General features: G+C 33.6%; 1 protein-coding gene across 1 annotated transcript in view; it reads right to left on the bottom strand.

The window, feature by feature from the left end:
• Positions 1-23,462, bottom strand: part of Uba2 (Ubiquitin-like activating enzyme 2) — a 73,274-nt gene that overhangs the window by 24,777 nt on the left and 25,035 nt on the right. The window contains exons 4-7 of the mRNA XM_089096342.1: positions 21,212-21,413; positions 17,264-17,488; positions 12,629-12,747; positions 2,512-2,635 (exon numbers count right to left, since the gene is read on the bottom strand). Of these exons, the coding sequence (XP_088952468.1) occupies positions 2,512-2,635; positions 12,629-12,747; positions 17,264-17,488; positions 21,212-21,413 (670 nt within the window). The remainder of the gene's footprint in view (positions 1-2,511; positions 2,636-12,628; positions 12,748-17,263; positions 17,489-21,211; positions 21,414-23,462) is intronic.

The following is a 23,462-nucleotide window of genomic DNA, read 5'->3' as shown; positions in this document are numbered from 1 at the left end:
ATTTTAATTGAGATTTATGCCTACTCAAGTCAACAAGACACTAATGCCATTGGTATTTAAATAATATGATTATTCCTTATATGTTAATATCGTAATTTTATTATGCTAATTAAGTTTAATTTTAATTAAAATTGACGCATACTCAATTCAACAAGACCCTCCTGGCATTATAGTTTAAATAAGTTTATTATGACTTATTTATTAATATGATAAGTTTATTATGCTAATTAAGTTTAATTTTAATTAAGATTTATGCCTACTCAATTGAACAAGACACTCCTGTCATTAAAGTTTAAATAAGATTATTATGCCATATTTATTAATATGCCAAGTTTATTATGCTAATTAACTTTATTTTTAATTGAGATTTATGCCTACTCAATTCAACGAGACCCTCCTCCCATTAAAATTTAAATAAATTTATTATGCCTTATATATTAATATGCTAAGTTTATTATGCTAATTAAGTTTAATTTCAATTAAGATTTATTCCTACTCAATTCAAAGAGACCCTCCTGGCATTAAAGTTTAAATAAGATTTATTATGCCTTATATATTAATATGCTAAGTTTATTATGCTAATTAAGTTTATTTTTAATTAAAATTTATGCCTACTCAATTCAACGAGACCCTCCTGCCATTAAAATTTAAATAAGATTATTATGCCATATTTATTAATATGCTAAGTTTATTATGCTAATTAAGTATATTTTTAATTAAAATTTATGCCCACTCAATTCAACGAGACCCTCCTGCCATTGAAATTTAAATAAGATTATTATTCCATAAATGTTTCTTATACAATATTTTTATTAAAAATAAGTTTAATTTTAATTAAGTAATATGACTAAAAAAGTCGAAAATAAACAACAGGCAAAAGACTTAAATAAAAATGATAATTACTTATATGTTATTATGCAAGTTTTCTTATGATAAATAATTTTATATTTTAATAAACATTGATTAATAATCAATTCGACGAGACACTCATCGCCTAAGAATTTAAATAAAATTATTATGCCTTATATATTAATATTCTCAGTTTATTATGCTAATTAAGTTTATTTTTAATTAAAATTTATGACTACTCAATTCAACGAGACACTCCTGGCATTAAAATTTAAATAAGATTATTATGCCTTATTTATTAATATGCCAAGATTATTATGATAATTAAGTTTATTTTTAATTAAGATTTATTCCTACTCAATTCAACGAGACCCTCCTGCCATTAAAATTTAAATAAATTTATTATGCCTTATTTATTAATATGCTAAGTTTATTATGCTAATTAAGTTTATTTTTAATTAAAATTTATGCCTACTCAATTCAACAAGACACTCCTCCATTAAAATTTAAATAAGTTTCTCCAAACAAATCAGAAGCTCAAATTATAATATAGACTTAAGTCACAATACATGATAAGTACATATTCTTTTTCACATTTCGATATTTATGCCTACTCAATTATATTGTCGCCTTGTCTCCTGAAAATGTTTCCCTACATGTTCAGTTTTTATTCCATACCTTGAGATTACTTTCTCTAAAGCCTTTCAAGGCGTAAACATCATGGCAGACAAATTAAAATTTACAGCGACCATAATTTTCGAGCTAGTAAACTCATAGTTCGTAATTAAATATTTCACGGTGGTTTAAAAACACATGTAATAAAATTATTGCTCTTCAACGGAGCATTATCAGTGCTAGTAGAGAACAAGAAAAAAACTTCAGACTAGAGTCTTGAAACAATCAGTAATTTTCTGTCAACTATGACAATGAGGCCCAGGTAAAAGTGCCCAACCGCCCCTAGAACAGCCAAGAAGGAAGAACAAAACATTTGGCCTTCACTTTCAAGAGGCTGCTGAAATCAGAGACAATGCGTAACTTCTGCTTACCTCTCCCAATTAAAATAATTTAATGTTTTTGGTTACATATTAGCTTGAAAAAAGTCTTTTTATTGTAGAAGAGATGGAGCCAAAATTGTTTAAGCCATTAGTTTACTAGATCTCTCATCCAGAACTTCAGCCAAAGAAAAAAAATATAGCACGGGAGATGATTAACCGACAACAGTAATCCATAAATGCCCATCGGATAGTGCCAGCGAAATGGGAACAGGCCGGTAAAGCGAGCTTTACCTTACACATAAATGTACTTAAAGCACAGTATCAATTATAATATAAGCAAAATCAATCAATTTATAGGTACAAAAACATGAAATTTAACTAATATTAGTTAGTTCAGCTCTGGTCGATCTAAAATGAATGTTCAAAAAGGAGAAGCTAAAAAATGCTCATATCCCATGTTAAATGAGGGGTCAATAATGTTAGAAACGTGCGTTTTAAGGGGCCAGGGGTGGCTTTCGAAAAAATATTTTATACTTCTTAACATTGGACGTGATCGTCTCTTACTAGGTTGCTAGCTACCGCTGCAACCCGGATTTGTAAATATCACTGTTACTTGATAAAAACTTGTAATTTTTTCACAGCAAAAAAAAAAAAAAAATCCACTCACATTTTACATCAAAGCGACTTTTCAGTTCAATACCGAAAATGTATGATCTCAAATTGGCACATGCAGTCACGAAATCCATTGCTACTGTATCATCTTTGTCCCATACCAATGCCTCGGTTTTAGACTGAATAAAAATAAAATTAAAGAATGACTTCAGTTGTAGACTAAAGAAGAATGGAAAGTAAAAAATAATTAAAGGAAAGAGAAAAGAAACAATGAAGCAACTCGAGAATTTAATAAGTCTTTTTGGAATACAAATGACTCAACTGTAAACCAAAAGAGAATGTAAAAGTAGAAGGATAGCGAAAAGAAGTAAAGCAGCGAAAAAAAAAACCATGAAAGAACTAGATAACAAGTAAAAAAAAGGTGACAAAAAAAATACAACAACGAAAAACAAATTGTTTTTTTTTTAGCATTAATAAAAAAAAAATCCACAGAACAAGTTTTTCAAAGAAAAGTAAAAAGCTACATTAAACCAAATATGAGCAGAAATAAAGTCAAATAATTTTTCAACGGTATGTACTAAGTTTGAAACTTCTGGTTTCATTTTTTAAGGTTTTTGAATTGTTGTAATCCCTTGTCAAAATATCGAATCATCATCAGTAATAATTGCAAATTTTCGCTTTTGGCCCTTCCTACTGACATTATGCAAGTGGTTGCGTTCAAAAAGGTTTTATTTTTTAAGGTTTATGAACTGTTGTAATCCCTTGTTAAAATATATACAAATATTTTTGCATTTACCAGTTTTTTGCTTTTTACGTAATTTTCATGTCTTTTCATACTGCAGTCTTTTCAGAAATATTTGATTATTGAAGCTTCCCCGATTTCTAACAACGATGTACTAAGCTTCAAACTTTTGGTTTTCTTTTTTAAGGTTTTTGAATTGCTGTAATCCCTTGTCAAAATATTGACAGGTTAATATACATATACTGATAATTATTCCTTAAAGTCTTAATAATTTTGGATCGATAAAAGTTAAAAAAGTTAAAATTTAAACTATATTTCTTTTCAGTAAAGTGCAAATTATGTTCTGGTACGCAGAAGGCATGGGGAGCGTCAGCCTTACTCATCTTTAGCCTACTCAATGATTTGTGGTAGTTTTACGCATGAAAAATTATTTGACTTTATTTCTGCTCATTTTTTTTAATGTAGCTCTTTACTTTTATTTGAAAAGCTTATTTTGCAGAAAAAGTTCTTTAAATTAATTTCTGTTCGTTTTCTGATGACATAGTCTATTTTATTCGAAAGGAAAAACAAATTTTTTTTTAATTTTCTCGTTTTTTGCATGGCTGCAGCAGCAGCTGCAACCTAGTAAAGAGCTAACAACAGCCTATAGTAATCAAAAGTTAAAAAACGCGTTTTGAAAACACTGACTAATGAAAAAAAAAGACCATTCGACACTGATTCAGGAATGGTAATTATTATTACGGTTTGTCTTAAAAGTAAAAGTTTGTTACGAAAAGAAATTTATAGTGATTTCGAAAAAAAGTCTGATCAAATGCCATCAGATTAAAATAAAAAGTTTATCATTGGAATCAGTATGGTCGAATACCTTGTACAGGGAAATTACAGTCCCCACCTTGAACAACAACGAAAATCGCCTTTTTACATTTTTTTTTCCCCAGGGCTAGCAGAATACCAGAACATCAGAGAGATGTTTAATGGCTCATTCAATTTCAAAAGCGATTTTTCATATCTGCGTACTTTCTATAAATTTTACCATCAGCAAGTGCCATATGGCACGGCCATTTCTCAAGGGGTGGTGCTAACTGGCTACCAGAACATCATAGACAGATGCTTAATAGCTCATATAAAAGCCATTGCTTATATCTACGTTCTTCCTATAAATTTCACATCAGGGAGTTCCAAATGGCACTTAAAATGGCACGTTTCGTGCCATGTCACAAGTGGAAAAGCTGGGGCTAGTGGGGTGCCAGAACTTTTTAGAGTGATGTTTAATGGCTCATTTGAAAGCTATTGCTCATATCCGCGTGCTTTTTGTCAATTCTACCATCCGTAAATGCGATATAGCACTAAAAACAACACTTATGGTACCACTTCTTAAGTGGAAAAGCTTGAAAGTATAAAACGGTATCATTGTAATAACTATGGTCAAAAAACCTTAACTGTAGGTTTACAATAACATCTCCCGTATACTCCCCCTCCAAGCCCCTTTAGTAAGTTACGCAATTATGGTCCTACAAACACTAATGGATTATATGATTATTTTCCAGATAATTCACTATTTTTCTTTTAATGTGATGTATTTATTTTTCTAACTGGTCAAGCATTTTGATTCAAAAGGGAAAAGAGGTTATCCAGTTTCATGGTTTTCAAATACACTCTTAGTAGATCACTAAACCCATACCCCAACCCCTTGCCACTTAGGGGTTGGAGAAGTGTAGGTATGGGGTTCTGTAACCACTCAAAGTTGCAAACTAAAAGAAGGGTTACTTATTGTTACATTTACTTATTAAAATCATTTACTGATTTTTACTATTAGAACTTTTTTTAATGTATTTTAGAGAAATCATAGCACTAAAAACGCATTTGCATTTTTTTTTTCTGCGACATTTTTTAGTTGTAAGGCTACATTCTATTTTTTATTTTGTTTATTGCTATTCAACACCTGTATGTCCAAAGTTGTTTTTTTGTTTAGCAGGGCGGGGGGAGGGGGTTAGTAATTAGAGAATCGAAAGTTTTTCTTATGTTTTGAAAACCTTGAAAATCTTCTTTAGAAAAATAACTACTTCTAGAACGCCAAGGAAATCGATACGCGACTAAAATCTCAGAAATAACTTTTTTGCGTACAGTTCATTTTTAATATAGAAGAGCGCATGTTTTTTTGCCTGCTCTGCATGGTATTAAACTTACTTAAAGCGTTAAACCTAAACCAATGTCGGTTCCAATGGTGGAACCGACATTGGTTAATAGTTGCCATCCAATCTTTTCTGTCACTTTAAAAAGACCCTAACACATTTAATTTCTTTTCAAATAAGTAATTAAAAATCTCTGTAAGATGTTTTCTTTATTCGATAACCTTGGTGAAAAAAAAAACACAAAAAAAACACAAAAAAAAAAAAACGAACGACATATCATTTATGACCATCCAAAAAAGTGGTTTTACGTGTTGTTCAAGGAGGGTGACTGTAATGACTGTTGTAATGTTGTAATTAAAAACTAAAATTAAATTAATATTAAATCCTCTCGGACAGGGAGTTGAAACTAATCAGCTAGTTTCATGCCACATTCCTGTCCTCAGTGTCTAAACATGCATTGTTTCGTGAAATATGGATTATAAAATTTTTGTTATAAATTTTGTCATATTTCTGATAGTAAAAAGGCATTAAAAATTAACAGAATTTTGTAATCCTTTATTGATTTTTCTATTGCAATGGACCTTTCCAAAAACAACGGGTTTATTCATTATTATTACAATGGATTTTCAACATAACCTCCTTCAATGTCAAATCACTTCTCCAGATGATTGATCCATCCTTTTAGACTATTTTTACGGAAATCCGGAGATCCCTTTAACCTTCCAAAATGTCTACAAGTACAACTCCTTCAAAGTCATAGAAAACCATTCCCATTACCTTGTTTGTAAAAATTTAACGTATTTTTGGAATGCCCCTCTTATTATTGCTTTTTCTGGTACCGGGAAGGCAAATTGGGACCCAAGAATCAGAATTGAATGATGGGGAGATGAACGTACAAAGCTATTTTAATACCATCAAAAATATATTAGTATATAAAGCTATATTAGTACTAACCAAAAGAAATATAGCTTAAAAATATAAAGCTATATTAGTACCCATTAAAAATAAATAACAGAAACTTCTTTGTTTCGAAGTCAGTTTAAACGGTATAACTTCTCGAAAGTTTATGACAGATCTAGAAATTGTGCTTGATTTTGAAATCCTTGAAAATCTTCTCTTTAGAGAAATAGTTACTTCTATACCAATCTCAGAAGTCGATTCTTAGTGTGTACCTCATTTTTAATATAGAAGAGCGCATGATTTCTTGCTAGTTCGAAAAAAAACGAAAAATGATTATTTTCACTTCTTGATGATAGTCTATCATCCTAGGGCAGACCTAAGGCAGATAGTCATACAATAAGGGTAATTTAGATAGTCTATCAGTTCTGTGAACCATTTGGACGCAATTGGAGACCAAAAATAATTCGAGATTTATGACTGACCATGGGCACAGGATTTGCAAGCTAGTGGGCGACTGAGATTTCTAATTTACAACGGTTTTAGTTAAAAACGGGGAAATACTAATTAAAAAAAAACAAAGATTTTCTGAGGAAAAAGAGCCTAGTTCAACATCCTCCATAACATGTCCTGAAAATTTTAATCTAATACCCTAGACCATTCCTGAGATACTGCTGATGGCCCTTTTGATGTATAGTGTTTTGTTTTTTTTTCAACATCCCCCTGAACATTCACTGAAAGTTTCAGCTTCTCACCCTTAGCCTCAGTAGTAATAGTCGTAACAACAATGGTTAGTAGCAGCAGTAGCGATAGTAGCAGCATGCACAGAGTTTCATTTGGGTAGTTGGTGTTGGTGGTTTGGTGTTTTCTTAGACCAAGGCGCTTCGTATAGAAGGAGTAGTCGTAGAAACTTCAAAAAGGGCTCATTCGGTTGGAAATTGAAAGAGCTAGTGCTCTTTTTACTAGTCGAATGTCATTGAAGGGCAGCCCCCTCCCTCATGCCCATCATTTCTCCAAACATATCCAATCAATATTTTGAGATAGCCGTTTTGTTCTGCGTAGCTGAAAGGTCCAGAAATTATATCTTTAGGATGACAGCCCCCAACAGCCCTCAGGGCAAGGGTTGTAATTTATACCCGGGGGCATATTCCTCTCAACGCGCCCTGAAATACTCTAAGCTATTCCTGAGAAATTGCTGATAAATCCATTTGGTAACCTGAATGCATCCAGTTTGTTTTAATTTACAAAGCCCCACTAAATATTCTCTGAAAGATTCACCTTAATATCCTTAACCTCAGTAGAAGTAGTAGTCGTAATAGTAGCAATAGTGGTAACATGCGCATGGTGTCTTTTGGTAAGTTCAACATCCCCCTCAATACGCCCTTGGTCAATTGATCAACTCCCTTATTATTCCCTTAAAGTTCCAACTTAATACCCAAAGTAATTCCTGAGTATCTCCCTTTTGACAACCTGCATGCATATAACATGTTTTAATTTAGTTCAGCCTCTCTCAACATTCTCTGAAAGCTTCACTTGAATGCACTTGGCCTTTTTGAACACCAAAGGTCAAACATGCCCTCTTTCCTAGTAACAAATACTATACATAAATATTGGGAGAATTGCATAGCTTTCAGCCCTTGCTCTGAGGGCTAAGGGGGGTTGACATCCCAAAGATCCCAAGAGATACAGCTACTGGACTTTTCATATATGTTGAATAAAATGGCCATCACAAAATCTATTGATTAGATATGGAGAATCAATGGGCTAGGGAGGGGGGGCTGCTTACCCTCCAATCCCTTTTGAATCTTAAAAAGGGGACTAGAACTTTTACTTTTCAATCGAATAAGCTCCTTTAAAAGTCTTTATGATAGCACTGCGCTGCCTATGATATTGCTTATATGTCCCTTTGAAAACCTGCATCCATATAGTTTTTCTCCTTTACTTGAAACTCCCCATAAACGTTCCCTAAAAGTTTCAGCTTATTAACCTTAGTCTCATTAGTTACAGCAATCGTAGTAGCGTATGCATACAGTGTCTTTTGGTTAGTTCAAAATCCGCCACAAGATGCCCAGAAAGTTCAAACTTAATAATGTAAGCCGTTCCTGAGATATTGTTGTTATACCTTTTTCACAATCTACATGTTCATAGTCCGTTTTGATGTAGTTCAACATCCGCCTAGACATTCGTTGAAAGCTTCATCTTTATACCCTTAGCTTCAGTAGTACCAATAGTTGCAGTAGCAGTAGTCGCATTAGTAGCAGTATGCACATAGCACATTGGGCTATTTTCAACACCCCCCTCTATACACACTGAAAGTTTCAACTTAATACGATAAACCATTCCTGGGGCATTCTTTATAAGTCCTCTTGGCAAGCTGTATGCGCATAGTGTTTTTATTTAGATCAATACTGTTTCAACATTCCCAAAATTCTCACCTTAATACTCTTAGCTTTAGTAGCAGTAATAGCAGTAGGTTACCAGTAGTAATAGTAGTGGCGGTAGAATTAGTAGTAGCAGCCCTAGCTTTATTAGCAGTACGTCGCCTGAGAGCGGTTATACCGAATCTTTTTTCTAAAAATGGGAAAAAAACGAATTTGAAAATTTTGACACTTGTATCTCAGAGTCGACTTTTGTTCCAAAATTAAGAAGAAAAATGCTTATATCGATGTGCTTATTTTAATTGGCCTAAGGTGAGCCTTTCCTGAGATAAAACGGAATGAATATCAGTTTTGGCAAAACCCCCTGAGAATTCCAGAACACAGGTAAGATATGGCAAAACGGAATTGGCTCAGTATGAACTAGAAATAAGAATTTTGTCAAGACGTATTTCACTTGATAGACAAATTTGAATTTCAACAATTAACTGGGAGTTTTACAACAAAACGTAACAAAAGATCAGTTGGAGGTCTCACTTAACAACAAGCTTCTCGGAATTTCTGGTATTGACCTTCGGAATATTAACGGCAGAGGCTGCTTCGGGAAACGCTGTGATTTCAGCTGACGTGCTAGGTACCTCAACTTCTAATAAGACTTTTCACATATTCTAAGTCATTTATTTTTACTCAACTCAACTAATGTACAAGAAGGTACAGGAGGCAGCAACCTTTCCACAACAATCACTGCTGACACATTAGGCGACGGCCTCCTTGGGTTAACCTCTGGTGCAATCAGCGCTACAGAATTCGTAGTATCCACAAACGAAGTTTTGTAGACCACCCTTTGGCATAGTATTGCTTAAACTGTAGTAACTTCACCTATGAAAATGGCACTAAGCTATACTTATAGGATTTGGACTTTTTGGCGATCAAAACTTCTGCTTGGCTATTTGAATAATGACAAAAGGGTCGCGGGGCTGAACAATACAATCTTTTTTTTGTCATGTCTAGTACTGAAAAGACTTCCTTATGCTTCAAAGGCCTCTCAATGAAGCTGTGAACAGCATGAACCCCATGAATCATGGAGTGGCCAGGCTCAGAATACTTCATCGTTATACTCTGTACGTGTGAATGCTTCTTCAGGATGTCTACCATCATGTAGATAATTACTTGATTACCATTTTGGAGCACACATGAATATGCCCATGTAATCAGCTGTCTGATGTCAGGAAAGGTAGTAAAAACCTTATTAAGGATAGCCAAAGACCACTGACAATATCATTTCCACTTCTACCAGAAAGACTTTCTGACCACAATATACTTTCTTGATTAGCTCTCCTGTCTGTCTGTGAAAGGTAAGAATAGCAGGTAATTTAAAGCAAGTGATCTTCCTTTTGCAAAAAAAAAAGGACGAAACATCCACTTTTGGCAAAGCAAAAAGGTTTTCCATATCAAAACACAATTCGGGGTCATCCGAAGCCCTGTCCTTATCTCTTTATTCTTTGCTTTCTAGTTTCGCTTTTATATCTTATGCATGACCTCAGATAATTCAGTACTTTTTTTCTGCCATCTTTTTTTCGTTCGAATTAAGCTAACCAGCAACATTTGGCAAAACGGACCATGTCTATAACCCCGCATGCGATTCGGCAAAACCGCTTTAAAGCAATCGGAAATATGTTATTCGGCAAAGGAGAACTGCAAAATACAGGCAATTAGTCACGTCTTACAACAATGTCAATTAGACCATTCGAAAGAGAATTTTCTTACAAAGGATGGCGTTTGTAACTCAGTTTCGCTAAACATTTGTTACTTTCGGCAAAACCGCTTTGAGGCGATGAGTAGTAGGATGCGAATATTGCCCCTTCAATATTCCCTGGAAATGTCACCTTCATACCCTTAGCTATAGTCGTGAACATCCCCCTCATCAAGCCCTTGGAGTGTCAAATTAATACAATTAGCCGTGCTATGATATTGCCAATATGCCCTTTTCATAACCTGTATCTTCTTAGTGTTTTAATTTAATTCAGCTTCCCTCTCAACACTTCCGGAAATCTTCATCTTAATACTCTTAACCTTAGTAGATCTCGCACACATTGTCTTCTGGTCAATTGATCTTTCTCTTTAAGTCTTCCCTGAGAGTTCCAACTTAATACTCCAATGAATCCATTCCTCGAAATATACCCTTTCGACAATCTGCATGCACATAGTGTATTTTTTATTTAGTTCAAATTTTCTTCTCAATATTGTCTCAGATTTTCACCTTCATACCTTTATCCTTATTAGTACTAGTATCTTAGTAGTAGTGGTAGTAGTAGGAGCAGTAATAGCAGTAGCAATGTTGGATTAGTAGTAGACAGTAGTAGCAGCAGTATTAATAGCGGTAGTAATATGCAGATGTTGCCCTTTGATCAGTTGAACATCCCCTCATGGTACCCTGAAAGTTTCAGCTTTATACATTGTGCCGTTCCAAATATATTGCTGATTCGGTCATTTGACAATCTGTGTGCACATAGCATGTTTTGATTTAGTTTAACTTTCCCCTCAACACTTCCTCAAATTTTCATTTCAATAACCTGCCTTGGTAGTACCCTGTATAGAAGCAGTAGTTACAGTATTATTAGTGGTAGTTTTCCAATAAAATAAATATCAAATAATAGCACATTTTTATTGGATGTGTTTGGGGAATTGATGGGTATGGGAGGGGGGCTGGTTGCCCTCCAATCAGTTTCGACTCTAAAAAGGGACACTAGAACATTCAATTTCCAATCAAATAAACTCTTTCCGAAGTTTGCACAACAGCTCCTTCTGCACTAAGTGCCTTTGTGAAAAAAAAAACCATTGTGCCCACATCGCTTTTTACTTAGGCAGCACTGCCTGTGATAAATCAAATATCTGATTGACTTCAATTCCCCCTTTGTTCAGTTCAGCTCTACCGATGAACTATTTTGAATAAATCCCACCATTTATATCGACACCATCAGTAATTACAAAACACAGAAATAGTTTTTTTTTTTTTAAATCACACAATAGCTTGAGAATATAATTTAAATTCACTTAAAAAAGAAATCGATCGTAAGTGTTTTAAACGCAATGTTTGACTTTGATCATACGAGATAATTATAAAGGTTATGCAACTAGAGACAATGATTTACTCAGAAGAATTAGCACTAACAACCTAGTATAAAGCAGTGACAGAAATTTCTAAAAAAAAATTATCGCGATAAAAAGTGAGGGTGACTTATCAAAACCACAATATGAACAATCAATATGAAGATTGCAGATATTACGTTAAAAACCACAATCCCTGAAGAAATGGAGCCTAGACCCTAACCACATACGTGCTTTGACAGCGAAGTTTATTCTATTGACAATATTCACTTATTAGTATGACCCAAAAGCATAGTGGGTTTATGATAAAGAAAGAAACAGAAAAAAACGATTATCAGGTAAAAAACTAAAATACAGTAAAAGACCTAGATACAAATATATATATACCGAACATTTAAAATCAGCAAAGAAAAAAAAATATTGGAAAACTATATTTAAAAAATCTCCCCCCCCCCCAAAAAAAAAAACAACTAACAATCACATCTAAACAAATCTATTCAAACGTTTCTTTTTATTTGTTCCTACCGGTCTTCCGTTAAGGTATTAAATGCGGGTTTCCATTTAAATTTGGGGGGTTCCCAAAGAATCGACGGAACTATTACAGCTGGTTTTGATCGTGACACACATAACTGATTAAAATAAGCCTTTCTTGGTGCTTGCTCACGTGTAAATATTCTTAAGCTGGGCAAACTGGCTTCTAAAAACTTTTTTGTTCAAAAATTTTACGCCTTAATGTTCAATAATATCGAAAAGTTTCTTCAAGTATTTATACAATAAATCATTATTTGTAAGGGATTCTTCTTACTACTTTATAAAGCTGACAGCACTTCGTGACTTATCGCTAAAAACAAAACAAGTCAAAGAATTGGACTTGATCATATTGGCATCTTAGAGGCTAAAATAAAAATAGTAGATTACCTCAGCAGCATCCCTCAGCTCCTTCAAACTATTAGAAAAAACCTCACGACATTCCAAGACTGACCAAACACGCTGATCTTTAAAATCATTTGGGGTGTTTGATTTGGCATCATTAGCATCTAAAGAAAGGAAAGAAAACTGTACTAACATTGCTATGGAAAAGACTTAAGTAATTTGAAGACTACGACTTCACAAGGATACCGAATTATATTCAACTCCCCTTTCCCAATAACTACTAACAATTAATTTTATTTTTACCAAACATTTACAAAGATCTCCACAAGAACACAAACTCTACAGAAGCGGTGAAGCTACTTGTGTGACCACAACTTCTATTACATATGACGCAGAAGCGGTGAAGCTACTCGTGAGACCACAACTTTTATTACATATGACACAGAAGCGGTGAAGCTACTCGTGAGACCACAACTTTTATTACATATGACGCAGAAGCGGTGAAGCCACTTGTGTGACCACAAATTCTATTACATATAAAAGCATGAACATGACGCAGAAGCGGTGAAGCTACTTGTGTGACCACAACTCCAATTTCATATAACGAATGAATATGACGCAGAAGCGGTGAAGCTACTTGTGTGACCACAACTTCTATTACATACGATGCATGAATATGACGTAGAAGCGGTGAAGCTACTTTCGTGATCACAACTTCTATTACATATGACGCATGAATATGACGTAGAAGCGGTGAAGCTACTTGTGTGACCACAACTTCTATCACCTATGACGCATGAATATGACGCAGAAGCGGTGAAGCTACTTGTGAGACCACAACTTCTATTACATATGACGCATGAATATGACACAGAAGCGGTGAAGCTACTTGTGTGACCACAACTTCTACTACATTTGACGCATGAATATGACGCAGAAGCGGTGAAGCTACTTGAGTGACCACAACTTCTATTACATATGACGCAGAAGCGGTGAAGCTACTTGTGTGATCACAACTTCTATTACATACGACGCATGAATATGACGTAGAAGCGGTGAAGCTACTTGCGTGACCACAACTTCTATTACATATGACGCATGAATATGACGCATAAGCGGTGAAGCTACTTGTGTGATCACAACTTCGATTACATATGACGCATGAATTTCATGTGTTTAAATTAAGTAAAGTTTGTAGCGCTAGCTCGACTGTTCATGCCTTTTCAACTACAATAGTTTTATTCCTAATTTATAATAATAGCATTTGCCTCTGACTATCAAATAGAAACAATGGTTTCCGGCATCTTTCCTTTTCCTTGTTGCGATAAATAATTATCGTTAAACAGGTAGCTGTATTTTCATATTTCTTTTTTGCCATTTGTCAAAAGGCCATCACACATTTGATATATTGCTGTAACTTTTAAAGTTCAAGTTCGTCTTCGACCATATTTTGTTGACAGCGCCTATGCCTAGTCGCTTTATTTATAAGCTTTTTCGTGGGAGAAAACCACAAAATTGGTAGTAGCTTGAAGTTTAGTAGAAGAAGAAGAAGTAGATGTATCATATAGATGTATCATATAGATGTCATATAGATGTATCATATAGATGTCATATAGATGTATCATATAGATATCATATAGATGTATCATATAGGACTATCATATAGATTAGTATCAGTAAATGAAAGGAGTATCAAAAATATTAGATGGGTATACAGGGTATAGATGTCTATATGAGATTGTGAGTCATATAGACTAGTCATATAGACTGTATCAGTATAGATTATTCATATAGCTATGTATCATAGTAGATATCATATAGCGATGCTGATCATATAGACTAGTATAAAGCTGAGCTTTCAATGTTCCTCTTTGTCCATTAGGACCTTAATCAGTCTCTACATAGACCATAGCTGTCTATATGGATGCTAAAATTTTATTATATAGTCCTTCAAAGTCTAGTTCGGAGTCTGATAGACATACTATAGATGTTGAGCTAACCAATCACAAACTTATTTAAAGGGTTTTATATTCAATATAATCTCTTTTTGTGTGTGGATTTTTATGATTTAGACTCCAGGAATATATCCTTAAAAAATAGAATAAAAAGATCCAGCTAAAACACAACGCACAACATGTTAGATACAACGCGTAGAACGTACAACGTTACTGTATAACATGTTCGAGTAGGTAGAGTATTTGAGCAAAAAGAGTATTCGAGATGGTAGCCCATGGTTAAACCCGCCTCAAATTTACTTTAATAACTTTTATATAGTTAAATAGAAAAAGTATTTAAAAGAGAGTTGAAGTGACTGGAATCAAGGCATTTAAAGAGCAGCGGAAAGCAAATTCATACAAAACGGAGAGAGGACATTTATCTGATTCTGAATAGAGCATTTCAATATTCCAACTCAAAGTTGTATACTAATAACATAGTACATATACATAGAATACTTTTGATATTGAAATGATAGTTACTATGCATCCCAAACGAAGACAAGCGCATAGACAAATGAAGACACACACAACTGCCAGAGCATAAAAGCTTCCCAAAAATAGACTAAATTGCAATTGCTAAATTAACATCATCATTACAAACAGCAAAGTGGTATCAAGTCGTTCAATCTCCAACAAATTACTTCCATGATAAGGCTTTAATGGGTTACCCTCTTTATTCTGTCCATGTTCACCCTAAGAAGCTTCATCTTCCTCTAATTCAATCAGAAAGCGGTAGATTTTCATTAAGGTACCAGACCTGTTATGTTGCAAACAAATTTAATCTGGCTCAAATGATTCTAAAGAATAGTTCCTCATCTTTTAAAGATTATTAAATGTCGAGATGTGGGTACCTACGAAGGGTATATTTAGTTTTAATTTTGGTTTGATTTTTGTTCTTACTGGGACCTGACCTTTGCTTTTTCCTCTTCCTTTTTTTCATCTTTTACAGGTTTTTTTCTTGATTTTCCTTATTTTTGTCTAAAGATACTTGTGTTGCTCTGTGCAATTTTTCACTTGCCTATTTATTAAGCTAACATATCGAGGCCTGCTCTTCATTGTCTTTTGTTATAGCTATTATAGTTGAAATTTGTTATAACTATTATGATCATAATTTTTTTATGCAACGGCTTTTAATGTGTGTATTACGACGTTTCTCTGTTTTTCACAAAAAGTAACAGCAATCGGCTAAAGACAAGGAACAATGCCCTAAACACTAAGCCGCCAGGAAAATTAAACATACAAAAACAAACAAATATCATGTATACTCACTAAACCATGTCCTACACAGACGGGGGGTGGTAAGTTAGCAGATAATTCCCCCTTATGAATAAAATGAAATGAAAATAACTATATCAGAGGCAATGCTTTTAACTGAGATGGTAAAAAAGCGAATAATTGCATTTTTCAGATTTACGTTCAGAAGCCTTTACCAACAGCAAAAAAAAAAAAAATTACATAAAACATAAAAGATAAAAGCTGAAAACCCAGACAAAAAGTATATGATACAAATGTGCATGTGGCCTATCTTAAAATGTTAAAAAAGGGGCAGTTATTCGGGTACTTTTAGGCTATATATGACGGCGTTCATGCATTCTAGAAGCCTGAGAAACTATGGACAGATGAGCAGAAGCACCAAATTGACTGGTGCTTATTACAATGAAATTATTTCAGTTGGAAGTCTATATTACATACATTTTGTCTGTGGTACACGAAAGAAAAACAAGGAAAAGACTCAGGAAAGACTCATATTTTGGACTTTGTATTTAGTTTGCTTGTTCCCGCCCCCCACTTTTTTATCCTTTAAATTTCTTTTAGTTGTATATACTATGTAGTTCTTTTTTAGCTTTAGCATTTCTTTTTACCTAATTAACTTAATCTCACACTGTATTTTAATTATTTTGACTAAGGAATAATTTTTCATTCTGTTATTTTTGTTTTGGCATTGTTTACCAGTTTTTCAATTTTCTTTTTTTAATATTTTTTTCTTTTTGCTATCTTTGTTTTTTTTATGTATAGAATTCGAATTCGGCCCTTCAGGGCTTGTGATAGAAATTTTCGAAATACACATCTTCTCATACCTGAAATACTACATTCGAGGTTAGAATAGAAACTATATTCTAAGCTAAAATCTAAGTTACTCATTCAGTGAAGCCTACTGTACCTGCTATGTCTTATTTATTTATGTCTCACCAAGTAAAAAGACAACCAACCAAATTAAGACTCTTAATTTAAGAGCAATATCGTCTTTCAACCAGAGGCAGTTTTAGGGGACGGAAAGAGAACCACTTGCCCTTGGCACAGAAATTTTAGGGGCGCAAAGTTTCAGAACAAAAAAATAAATAATCTAACGTTTATAATCATTCTGTAATTTTTGAAATTTTTTTAACAGTAGAATCAAAACAACAATAAATTATTCATTTATAAACAAAACAAATATAATTTAAAAATGATAAAGTAATTTACACAATAAATTTAAAACAATAAAAAAAATTATCAAAAAACTAATAAATTGAAAATAATTTGGCTTTTAATTCGGCCTGAAATTTTTGTGGGAGACAGGGGGGGGGGGAGGGTTGCTAATTAAGATTTTGCCCCGGACGCAAGAGAGGACAGAATCACCACTGCTTTCAACACCTGGCTTCTATTCAATGCCAAATTCAAATATAAAAAAGTAGAGACTTACCATCCGACGGCAGTTTATTCCAGTCCAATGGAGTAGGTGGTTTACGATTTGTGTCAGCTGACCAGAGTTTCTCCATTGACAGCAGATACTTTATATCTTCACTAAAGAGCTTTTTGAACAGCTTTTCTGGGTCGTATTCACATTCCTTGGCCCATTTACGAGTAGATGTTCGCTTCAATTCATCCTTTTTCAAGAGCTTTTCAAGAGCTTCTGCTCCTGCTTCAGCTAACAAAGAAATATCATTAGATCCTTTACAGCTTCTTCTTATTATAATATGTTGGTGAGACGCGGACTGCCATCTGAGAGTGTAAACGCTCTTAGAGGTTTGTCAGATATGTCAAATATACAAACTTCAAAGAAACCAATGTAGATGTCTCCAACTTTTTTTTTGACGATATATTCTTGATATATTTTATTAGGGGGTGTTTTTCTTTTTTTGAAAATAAGGCAAATTTTCTCAGGCTCGTAACTTTTGATGGATATAAGTAAACTTGATGAAACTTATATATTTAAAATCAGCATAAAAGTCCGATTCTTTTGGTGTATCTATTCATGAACATAAAAAAAAAAAAACTCAGTAACACAATCAGAGATCCCAAATATCGCACTGATACGATATCGATATAACTTGCCGATAAATTCAACTCAGAAAAAAACCTTACCTAAAGTTTCAACCCTCCATTCTCTGCCCACATTCATACTCACATATTTCTCCCTGGTCTATTACACACCAAAGAACAAATGCGGACACACACACAAGTTTGCATATAGGGGGGGGGGGAATAAAGTATTTGGATACTTTACTGGATACTAGGTATATGGCCACTAAAAAAATACAGAAGAATAGCGAGGTATCTGGAAATTTTGTTAACTATAAAAAAAAGAGTATAAAGTAAATGTAATGTTTCATTTAAGTGTTTTTTTCCAAATGTTATTAAATTTTTTTTTCAATGACCGTTTTTCCAAGTATTAAAAACTATTATTAGGTTAATGAAGTGCTTCATTTAAATGTTTTATGATGATCGCTGATGAAAGTTTATGTTATTTATGCCTTTCATTTATGTTATTTTACTGTGTTCATGGCCGTATATTTGGCTTTAAAATACACTTATTTGTCTATCTATCTAATATGCAGAATAATTGTACTAAACAAATTTTGGAAGCAGACCCGCTTTACTTTACCCCCCCCCCCCCCTAATGTCCAAATCTATAGCCCAAATTTATTTATAAAGTAACGAAGAAACTAACGAAAAAACCGCTGCATTCTCGAATTTTACACATCGTAAACTTGAGTGAATGGCACATATTACACAAGTACAAAAATTCCAGCACCCTACGGAAAAAAAAAAAATCAAATAAAATTCTCAAATTTTGAAAGCCTTAATTTCCGCGGGAGGGGGGGGGGGGGGGGTATTTTCCGGGGGGAGGGGGTAATCGCTGAGGGGGGGGGGGTAAACGCCGGCCACCTATATATATATATATATATATATATATATATATAAAAGATAATTTCTTAAACCACATTGGCCTGCCATAATATAAGAAAAGGAAACGATCAAAAATGGGGTTTTTATGGCCAAACGCAGACACTGAATAATCAAATAAAGTAAATATTTCGAGAGGACAACCACCTCTCTTCTTCAGCGCGAAACGAAATAATGTATTCAAGAAAAGTGTCGAAGAAATAAAAAGAAAAAACAAACGCGGAAAGTCAATGTGAAAATAAACCAAAAAAACAATGAAAAAACCAAATAATTAAAAGATGAATAAAATTCAATAAAAGCCAAAAACAACAAGAATTAAAACCAAATACCTAACAACTGTAAAAGCGAATCATCCGCCAATATCCACGATTTGCACAAAATCCAAAAAATTATGAACGGCCATCGACAGATACTAGCGAACAACTGAGAAGTTGAAAGAAAACAATTCATTCACTCAAAAACAAAACGAACAATTCAATAATTTGGCCGATACAATTCAACACAACATATTTTGCATGCAGACCCGCTTTACTTTACCCCCCCCCCCTAATGTGCAATTCTATAGCCCAAATTTATTCATAAAGTAACGAAGAAACTAACGAAAAAAACAATGTATTCTCAAATTTTACACAGCGTAAACTTGAGTGAGTGGCGCATAACATTTCAAAGCCGATACAATTCAATAACAATTCAATGCATTTAAATAAGCTGGAGAACTATGACATCTGATTTCTTATTTTACTTATTGCATTTCCTGCAGACACACTTTGAGATCTTAGGGGGTGTTCGCGTGTTTCATTATATGATTGGGAAAGTAGTTCAAGGTTTATTTCAAGGATTATTAAGTAGCGGCTTCTCTTTTGAGAAAACCGAAATATGACTCGTTTATTCTTAAATCACCGGAATCTCTGTTTAAAGCTAGACCTAAATGTTAGTATTTAAAAATTTCAGCCGCTTCCCTGTAGTGCTGGACAATACCTTTGTCATGAGAAATTAAACTAGCTTGGTTAAATAAAATAGTATGTTCCGGAAAATCATAGATATGTTCTGCAAGGGCAGAATCAAAATTTTCCGGTTTTTTCCGCTTTTTAAGGATTTTATCAATTGAGGTAGAGTGTCAATTTAATCTATCCGTAAGTCGCTGGTACATATACATATACATAAATATATATATATATATATATATATATATATATGATATAGCTATTTAGCTTACCGTATACGTGGATTATATAAATAAATAAATAAATAAATAAATATACGATATAGCTATTTAGCTTATCGTTATATGGATATATATATATAAATATATATATATATATATATATATATATATATATATATATATATATATATATATATATATATATATATATATATATATATATATATATATATATATATATATATATATATATATATATATATATATATATATATATATATATATATATATATATATATATATATATATATATATATATATATATATATATATATGGGACCATATGGGACCACTTCTAAGTGAACTTTCTTGTGTGAAAGCAGGTTACCGGTCCATTGACTTAGAAAGTTCAATAACTGTTCTTGAATTCTGACTTAGAAGAACTTAGAAGAATTTTCAACGCAGTATTACAGAATCCAAGAACAGTTAGCGAACTTTCTAAGTCAATGGACCGGTAACCGGCTTTGACCTACAATTTTGAAGAAAATTGTACCACCTTTATTCAACGCAGTATTGCAAAACTCAAGAACAGTTTGTGAACTTTTTAAGTCAATGGACCGTTAACTTGCTTTGACCCGGAAGTGATTATTTTGTTTAGTATAAATACAATTTGTTTTAATTTTAATATGTTAGTAACTCTAATGACGATGATGGCCGACTGTATCATCGAAATACTTAGAGTCTTTGTTTTATATTTTTGTTTCACTGTCTAATAAAAGGACATACCTCTATTTGGAACTCTTATTGATTTAATCTTGCATCAAGAAGTTGCATTAGCCGACCAACTTGCAACAAATGAATTGGCATCTATTCAAATACCCGACGGATCATTATGATTACCTGACATCAACTGTACTAAGCAATTCGCTGGTAATCAAACATCGTCGTACAATAAGGGGGTTCTTTTCTTTAATATGAGCAAAAATTACTAGAAACAGAAGTAGGTATACCGTGCATTAAATCTTCTAAAGGCCATATTGTCATTTAGACTTTACTGAAAACGATTTGTACTTGAGCAGTGTGATTTTTACTTATTACAACATTGATTACCACAACACTTCAAGTACGTTCCTATTATGTATGTATATATATACAAGATATATATATAATTTGTCTGTCCCATAAGGATAATAATTTGGTTAAATTCAATAAATTGTTACCTATGAATTGCAATAAGCACCAAACAATGCAGCCTAAGATTGACACGCAAATAAATAGGAAGGTAAAAAAGAAGTTTACATGCTAATTCAGGGTCCTCAGTATCAGGAGACACGTCATCATCAGCATCTTCTTCACCAAACAGCTGATTGAATAAGTGCTTAGCCCATACGATGCAATGAATCGGTGCAGACGGAGTATTACGAATAGTGCAGCCAGGGAAAGTTTTTTGGGGAGCCTTTGGCTGGCAGTCGTAGCATTCTGTAAGACCTTTACCAATTACCTGTAAAAGAAATATGTACATTAACGTACATCTGAAACGAGTCATCTGAACGCTTTAAAAAGATTGCACATCTTTAATGGTTGCAGAAAGATTGCACATCTTTAATGGTTGCACAAAGATTGCACATCTTTAATGGTTGCAAAAAGATTGCACATCTTTAATGGTTGCACAAAGATTGCACATCTTTATTGGTTGCTCAAAGATTGCACATCTTTAATGGTTGCACAAAGATTGCACATCTTTAATGGTTGCACAAAGATTGCACATCTTTAATGGTTGCACAAAGATTGCACATCTTTAATGGTTGCAAAAAGATTGCACATCTTTAATGGTTGCACAAAGATTGCACATCTTTATTGGTTGCTCAAAGATTGCACATCTTTAATGGTTGCACAAAGATTGCACATCTTTAATGGTTGCACAAAGATTGCACATCTTTAATGGTTGCACAAAGATTGGACACCTATAATGGTTGCACAAAGATTGCACATCTTTAATGGTTGCACAAAGATTGCACATCTATTATACTTAATATAAAAAATTTCTGACCGCTTAAAATAAAGCGTATACTTAACAGCAAAGGCTTTAAAGTACCAAGAACAGTGAAATTTAAACCTGATTGTCTCAATTAGTTAAGTGCAAACTTACCCAGCCAAATATACCATATGGAATTAAATTCTTAATGAAGAGGAATTCTATTGGTAGTGATAGAGTTTTTGGTCGTAGTTGGGGCCAAATTATTAAGAAATAGAGGGGTGGGTGAAAATCAGCACAGAATGATCAAAGACCTATGGCAAAAAAATGCTTAAGAATGTGTAGGTTTCCTTTAAAGATCTGGACCTCACATCAGCTCTGCAGTATGTTGCTGCACCTAAGTTGGAACAATAGCATGGGCACCGGCAGTGGGGCCATGGCCCCCCTGGATGTTTGGGTGATCGATTTTTCCGTTACCAAAAAAAAAAACTCTACTCCTTCATTTATTCCAGGTCTAAGCGAATTAGTCTTTGGGAGCTAACAGATTGTGAATGTTTGAATTTCATGCACAAATAGCATTGTTAAATCAAGCTAGTTAGTTTTGCTAATTAATTTTCATGGTTCAAACATGGCAACATGGTTCAACATGGCAACATGGTTCAACATAGCAACATAGACAAAATATAATATGATACTGCACTCAAATCTTTTGAAACAACCGAAAGAAAACTCTTAGAAAATTGCGGTTACCAGGTACGTTGGACATATGACAGGTCCAACGAGGCATAAAATGATTTTATTTTGTTGTCCTTGTTATTTTACATGCTTCAAGAATGAAGGTACAAGTCCAAGTAATAGCACATAAATAACTGCTTTAATTGCCAGAAACAGTCCGCTATTATTGATTCATAATTATCGTGTTAGCACGTTTTATCTAATATGGCGTGGAAGCATGGACGGCAGTGACTTAAATTTGTTGAGTGGCATTGTTTTTTTTTCTTTTAAAGAAAATAACAGACCTATGACTGGCCTAGGAGGCAAAAACATTTTAATTTAGTTTTCTGGGTACTATAAATAGACCTAGAACAAAGATAAAAGTCCTAATAACAGCACAGTCCTAGTAGCAGCACATGAAGAGTTTGTCAGCCACCTTAAATTGTGCTTGGAAACGGAGCGCGGATAGAAGTGACGTAATAACCAGAAACATAGTGCTAGTATAAATTTATAATTATTGCATCAGGATGTTCTACATAGAATGGCAGTGGAAGCACAGGGGGCGGTGACTTAAATTTATTGTGTTGTTGCTTTTCCGTTTTTTCCTCCCGTGTTTGCTTTGTGTTTATGGCCACTGGCTTATAAATAGACGTTTGAATTTATGCATATGGCATAATATAATTCATCAGCTACACAATTCACGCTGGAAAAAGTGCAAATATATGCAGAACAATCTTGTAACTAAAAGGACAGTTAAAAAAATAGGAATAACACATAACAGAGAGGATAGAAATAACACATAACAGAGAGGGAGGCAACGCATAAAACGAAGAAACATAACAGAGGAACAAGAAGAACAGA

The sequence above is a fragment of the Artemia sp. Qi Xiang Cuo genome, chromosome 11, assembly GCF_049724085.1.
Source record: "Artemia sp. Qi Xiang Cuo chromosome 11, ASM4972408v1, whole genome shotgun sequence".
Classification (NCBI taxonomy): domain Eukaryota; kingdom Metazoa; phylum Arthropoda; class Branchiopoda; order Anostraca; family Artemiidae; genus Artemia; species Artemia sp. Qi Xiang Cuo.
The sequence above is the reverse complement of the archived record's forward strand: the minus strand, read 5'-3'. Positions and strand labels throughout refer to the sequence as shown.